Source organism: Brassica oleracea, unplaced genomic scaffold, assembly GCF_000695525.1.
Source record: "Brassica oleracea var. oleracea cultivar TO1000 unplaced genomic scaffold, BOL UnpScaffold00418, whole genome shotgun sequence".
NCBI lineage: Eukaryota > Viridiplantae > Streptophyta > Magnoliopsida > Brassicales > Brassicaceae > Brassica > Brassica oleracea.
In genome coordinates, this window is record NW_013617416.1 from 27,624 (window position 1) to 34,755 (window position 7,132).

General features: G+C 41.0%; 1 protein-coding gene across 1 annotated transcript; it reads left to right on the forward strand.

Annotated features, from left to right (window-relative positions):
- Positions 1-1,456: 1,456 nt before the first annotated feature.
- Positions 1,457-6,843, forward strand: LOC106319604. Its single transcript, XM_013757988.1, has 3 exons — positions 1,457-2,017; positions 2,082-3,776; positions 6,613-6,843. The coding sequence occupies exons 1-3, from the start codon at positions 1,457-1,459 to the stop codon at positions 6,841-6,843; spliced, it is 2,487 nt and encodes an 828-aa protein (XP_013613442.1).
- The last annotated feature ends 289 nt before the right edge of the window (positions 6,844-7,132 follow it).

A 7,132-nucleotide genomic window follows, 5' to 3' on the forward strand; every position in this document is an offset into this window, starting at 1 on the left:
TAACTTAGAATTTAGTATAGACTTGTTACGAAAAACTTGCTAAGTTTTCTTTCTTTCCATGTCTATGCATACACTAAGAATGGAGAACATAGAACTCGGCCGAGCATCGATCGATGAAGATGTAATGTTATCGAGCGACGTGGAGACCGAAGAATCGACTGACACGGAGCTCCCGATATCGATCGACACCGCCCAGCCGGAAGCATAAGCAGGTAAGTCTTCTCTTACAGAGCTTATTGATGAGGAAGTAGTCCAAACTGAACCAATAGGTCAATTGAGCAATGAGACTAGCCAAACTAAACAGGGGACTGAAATCCCTGTTGAGATAAATCCCACCTTGATAAAAAGTGAAGAGATAAGATTGCCTTTGCAAGACTACCTTGACCCTGGTAGAACCTATTCCAATAGGCCCACTATTAAAATACCAGGAGACGATACCAAGAAATCTAAGTTCAACGCAGATTACTACTGTATGGTTCGTCGAAACCCATTTCGTGGATCTGTCTCTGAGCACCCGCAAGATAACATCGAAGGTTTGGAAGAATTAATCCCAGATGAATACAATCGTTGCAAACTATTCTCATTTTCCCTAGAGGGAGAAGCTCTCAGATGGCTAAACTGTTTAGCAACAGGATCCCTTACTTGTTGGGAAGAGATTAGAAACGCCTTCCTTAAGAAATTTTTCGATGATGATCGCTATTGGGAAGTAAGGAGACAAATCTTTACATTCCGCCAAGATCCACGTGAATTGTTTAAAAACGCCTGGGGAAGATTCATGAGCTATGAACTTGAATGTCCCCATCATGGTTATTCAGAACCACAACTCCTTAACATCTTCTATGGAGGTGTTAACTTGAGCTACAAAACTACACTCGACACGGCGAGTGAAGGAAATTTCGTCACTAGGAGCCCCGAAGATGCTAGATGCCTTATCAAAAATGTAGCAACGGGAAAATCCTATGAAAAGCTGGATGAAGAAATAGGAAATTCGATAAATTCAGAAGATAATTCAGATTTGGTAGAGATTAAGAATTCCCTCAATTCGCTTCACTTTTTTCGTCCAAATCAACACCGATCTGATAAAGCCCAGATCAAAAACGATGCCTTGTCTGATATGAAAAATCGATTAGAAAAAGAGACAAGCTATTCAGACCCCTATCCCGTATTTAACATTGATAGTTTCACCCAAGCTTATGACATTGCTGTGAAATCACGCACTGGAAAGGAAAGGTTTAATATCAGACAAGCACTTACTGGCAACCGTAAAACAAAGTCAGATTTTTACGAAAAAATAAATATGGTTTACGGAAAGTTAATGGAGAAGGCAGATTCTTTGAGTGAGCTTATCCGAAAATTAGAAAGTAAAGTTGCTGAAATTGCGACTGCCATTAAAAGAGAGACATGACGTCTTACCGGGAGAACTGATTTAAACCCGAGACGTCAAGTCAGTGCCGTAATGTTGCGTAGCGGAAAACATCTCGCGACAAACACGAAGAACAACACCGAAATTGGTTGTTCTGCCAATGCTGATGAAACAGTTGATGAAACAGGCAAAAACAATTCTCAGCCTATACTTCTTGATGACCCTGACTCAAAACCTTCTCGCGAAAACAGGAAGTCTACCGCTGAAAAAAATAAGGAAAAGACTATAGACTTAGAAGTAGAAGATGATTCGGATATTGAGGCCGAAATCGATCGTCAGTATGGTAACCACGTCGATCGACCGGTGAACCCTGTCGTCGATCAACTTTCAGATAACCCTATCGATCGACATTCCACTCAACCCGAACCAACGATTGAAAGAGTCTATAGAACCCTACCCCCTTATCCTCCTAAAACGCAGACTAAAAAATCATTAGAATATGCAATCTGCAAGAAAGCATTGGATAGAATTTCTATGGAGATGTCCCTTAGTGATGCTATGAAAATAGCACCTTCGATAAAGAAGTGTGTGAAGGATATGACGTCTCCAAACTATCCAACTGCGGAACAAAGCGTGATGATTGTGTCAGAGGAAGTAAGTACCATGATTCGAGGAGAAACTCCAACTAAGGGGCCTGATCCTGGTAGTTTCGTCCTAGATTGCAATATACAGAACACGCGTTTTCCTCGATCTTGGCTCTAGCGTGAATCTTATGCCTTACTCCATCGCAGTAACCTTGGGATATAACGAGTTTATGCCAACTCCGATAACCTTGGTTCTAGCTGATCGGTCTATTAGGGTACCTGAAGGGATTCTCGAAGACGTTCCCGTAAAAATTAATGATTGCTTCGTGCCTACGGATTTTGTTGTGTTAAAATACATACAAGAACCAAAAGACCCCCTCATTCTGGGTCGGCCATTCCTAGCTACATCTGGAGCGATCATTGATGTGAAAGAAGGACGAATAAATTTGAACATCGGGGACATTTCGATGACCTTTGATATGGAAAGGCTAATCAAGCAACCCTTGATAGATGACCAAGCCTTCTATGTGGAAGATGTTTCTGAGCTAGATAAGGAATCTTTCATAGACATGTGCTCAGACGACCCCTTAGAAAATGCTCTTACCATTATGGAAAAGGAAATCTTGAGCACAGATAATAGGACAGACGATTACGTGCGACAGATGGATGCAAGTATCGAGGTTGCGAACATCGAAGAAGATGATGACTCAGACATTACCGTCGATCGACAACCATCTTCATTATCTAATTGGTCTAAAGACAAAGCAGCAAAGGTTGAATTAAAACCCCTCCCCAGTGGTCTTGAATATGCATTTCTTTATGACCAATTCTACCTTGTTATTGTCAACGCCAATCTCACTAGCGGAGAACTTGCGTTATTATTAAATAAACTACGCAAGAACAAGAAAGTAATCGGGTATTCTCTCGATGATATACCTAGTATTTCTCCTGATCTTTGCATGCACCGTATTCATTTGGAAGACGACGCTAAAACGTCGATAGAACAGCAAAGGAGATTAAATCCGAATCTAAAAGAAGTAGTCAAAAAGGAAATTATTAAACTCCTAGATGCTGGAGTTATCTATCCTATTTCGGATAGTAAATGGGTAAGCGTTGTACCCACCAAAAAGGGAGGTATTACAGTAGTGAAGAACGAAAACGATGAACTCATCTCGACCCGTGCCGTCACTGGACATCGGATGTGTACCGACTATAGGAAATTAAATGCCGCTACTAGGAAAGATCACTTTCCCCTGCCCTTTATTGATCAAATGCTGGAACGTTTAGCCAATCACCAGTATTACTGTTTTCTTGATGGATATTCTGGATTTTTCCAAATTCCCATACATCCGAATGATCAAGAAAAGACAACCTTTATATGCCCCTATGGAACATTTACGTATCACAGAATGCCATTTGGTCTTTGTAATGCTCCCGCCACTTTCCAACGTTGCATGATGTCAATTTTTATAGACATGATCGAGGACTTTATGGAAGTCTTTATGGATGACTTTTCAGTCTACGGATCAAATTTTAAGAGTTGCCTCGATAATTTATGCAAGGTATTGGAAAGATGCGAAGAAAATGACCTTGTCCTAAATTGGGAAAAATGCCATTTTATGGTTAACGATGGCATCGTATTAGGCCATAAGGTTTCCGCTGCTGGTATACAGGTAGATAGAGCTAAAATCGAGGTGATGACCTGTCTACCCGCACCCAAAAATGTAAAAGACGTGCGAAGTTTTCTCGGACACGCCAGCTTTTATAGGAGGTTTATACAAGACTTTAGCAAAATTGCTAGACCTTTAAATAACCTCTTGTGCAAGGAAGTAAATTTCTATTTTACACCATAATGCATGAAAGCTTTCGAAGATTTAAAAAAATCCCTTGTAACTGCCCCCGTCGTTCAAGCCCCCGACTAGAATCTCCCTTTCGAGATCATGTGCGATGCGAGTGATTTTGCGATAGGAGCAGTTTTGGGCCAAAGAAAAGATAAAAAGCTGCATGCCATCTACTACTCCAGTCGTACGCTTGATGAAGCGCAACGGAATTATGCAACAAAAGAAAAAGAACTACTCGCCGTAGTTTATGCATTTGAAAATTTCCGTCAATATCTAATTGGCACACATGTGATAGTTCACACTGACCACACTGCCATGAAATATTTGATGCAAATCCTCGACTCATACGCTGGATTTTACTACTCCAAGAGTTTGATATTGAAATTAAAGATAAACGAGGAGTAGATAATGGAGTCGCTGACCATCTTTCTCGGATCAGAATAGAGGATAACGTTCCTATAGACGACTTCTTCCCAACATAGAACGTTGCACAAAGAGACACATCTTTCTTAGGTCAAATTTCTCTCACTTCCGATGAGAAATCAATCGATGAAAAATAAAACATATCGATCGATTCCAGTAGTGATACATCGGTGGATAACGACAATATCACAACGCCTCGATCCCCTAGTAACAACAATCACGACACCTCATCTATAAAAATAAATATTGACATAAAGGTTAACGTTGCTGGTGATAAGATTAATCTCACACCTAATGAAGAATCGCAACGAGAGGTGCACACAATTGGTAGGAACTCGAAAGATCGACCCTGGTATGCTGATATAGTAAACTATTTGGCAGCCGAAGTCAAGCCTGAAGAACTCAAGGGGTATATGAGGAAGAAATTCTTCAGAGAAGGTAGAAGATATCATTGGGATGAACCATACCTCTACAAGCATTGCTCTGATGGGATATACAGACGATGCGTATCCGAAGCTGAAATTCCGGACATTATATACCAATGTCATGGATCTGACTATGCAGGACATTTTGCCACCTACAAAACAGTTTCAAAAATCCTTCAAGCAGGATTCTGGTGGCCGACGACTTTTCGCGATGTCCATGCATTTATAACACAATGTGGCAAATGCCAAAGACGAGGAAAAATCAGCAAAAGACACGAAATGGAACAGAAGTTCTTTCTGGAAGTCGAAGTCTTTGATTGCTGGGGGATAGATTTCATGGGTCCTTTCCCATCCTCATACGGAAACAAGTATATACTAGTCGCTGTGGACTGCATATCCAAATGGGTTGAAGCAGTAGCTTCCCCAACCAACGACGCATCTGTAGTTATTAAGCTTTTCAAGAGCATAATCTTCCCGCGGTTTGGAGTTCCTAAAATAGTCATTAGTGACGGTGGAACCCATTTCATCAATAAGGTCTTTGATGGATTGCTTAAAAAGAACAGTATTCATCATAGAGTAGCTACGCCCTACCACCCACAAACCAGTGGACAGGTAGAAGTCTCTAATCGGCAAATCAAAGAAATTCTAAAGAAAACTTTAGGTATTTCCAGAAAAGATAATGCACTTTGGGCCTACAGAACCGCCTATAAGACACCGTTGGGAACAACACCATTCCACCTCCTTTATGGCAAATCCTGTCGTTTACTAGTCGAACTGGAGCATAAAGCAGCTTGGGCCACTAAACTTCTGAATTTTGATATAAAGCCTGCTGCTGAAAGGAGACTCATCCAGCTTAACGAGCTTGATGAAATCTGACATTTAGCCTATGAAAATTCGAAACTATATAAAGAAAGGACAAAAGCGTACCATGATAAGAAGATCTTATCCCGACATTTTGAACCGGATGATCAAGTCCTTCTTTATAATTCTCGGCTAACACTATTTCCTGGAAAACTTAAATCTCGTTGGTCCGGACCATTCACAGTAACAGACGTAAAACCCTCCGGAGCCATAACTCTACAAAGTGATAAAGGGGATGAGTTCTTAGTGAACAGCCAACGAGTGAAACATTATTGGGCCAAACCGCCAGCAAATCAGCCCATTATTCTAAAACCCTCTGATAACTAGTTTATTCAGGAAGTCGAGCTAAAGACTTTAAAATTTAAGCGCTGAATAGGAGGAAACCCATTTTCTTTTCAAAAAAAAAAAACTTTTTTTTTTATTTTTATTGTATTTTTATTTATATCAATATTTATATATATATATATATATTTTATTATTAGCAAAATATTAGGAGTAATAGAAATCAGGAGTCGTTTATTTGGAGAAATATCGATCGATGTAGCTGTCTTGCCATCGATCGATGCAGACATATCGAGGGTTAACCTCATTTAACTGGACATCCGCCTCTTTCTCCTCTCATTCCCGAAACCCTAAAAAAATCAAAACCTCTCTTTTCTCTCTCGATTCTTGACGAAATATCTCCGTTTCTCGCCCTAATCCACTCGATTTCTCATTATCTATCTGTTTAGTTCATTCACTCACCCGATCGACAAGGTTTGACTTCGAAATTCTCTATTGTTAGGAATTTTTAGAGTTGAGTTTTGAGATGCACTAGAACTTATGATTAGGGGCGGATTTGGGATGGTTTTGATGTTTCTAACGATTATCTACTGTTAGGATTATAGATTTTATTCTGTTAATGCCCTGAAAGTGCGATTTGGAATTGAGTGATCTTTGCAGGTTTCGCGATTCGACATCGATCGATGCAAACTCTATAGCGTCGATCGATACCCTTATTGTCGACTAATTCTTATTGACATATATCGATTGATGTCTCACATACTTCATCGATCGATATCACAATATATCGACAACACTATCTCACTTCTACTCCCTTTTCTGTTTGTTTTCAGATGAGCTCAGACGAATATGCAGATAGACGTGAGAGGAGGACGAAGAGGAGATACGACGAAGCTAGCACATCCATACAGCACCGCGACCCTTGGCCTCGTGATGATAAAACATCCATCGACACATTCGAGGAGTTCGCTAACCCGAAGAAAGCGGTCAACAGCAAGGAGTGCACCAACCGCGTGCTCAAGGACGAGTGGGACGACTACGACAACTTGTTCTACAACGCTTGATTTGGCGTCTTCATCGAGCCCACACGGTTCATCGACCCATACATCTTACAGAAGCTCCGGATCGAGACATACATCAGGGAGATGATCACGCAGCTCGGAGTTGGTACCATGGCCACTCGCGCATACGATCTCCACGTCGACTTGGTCAGACAGTTTTTGGCCACAGTCGAGCTCACCTACAGCACCTCGAAGGCGAGGGTAACAGGAGATGGTACACTGACCTTCTTCGCCAGGGGAATTCAATACAGGATCTCCATCCCCGAGCTCTGCCGCATCTACGGTTTCGATG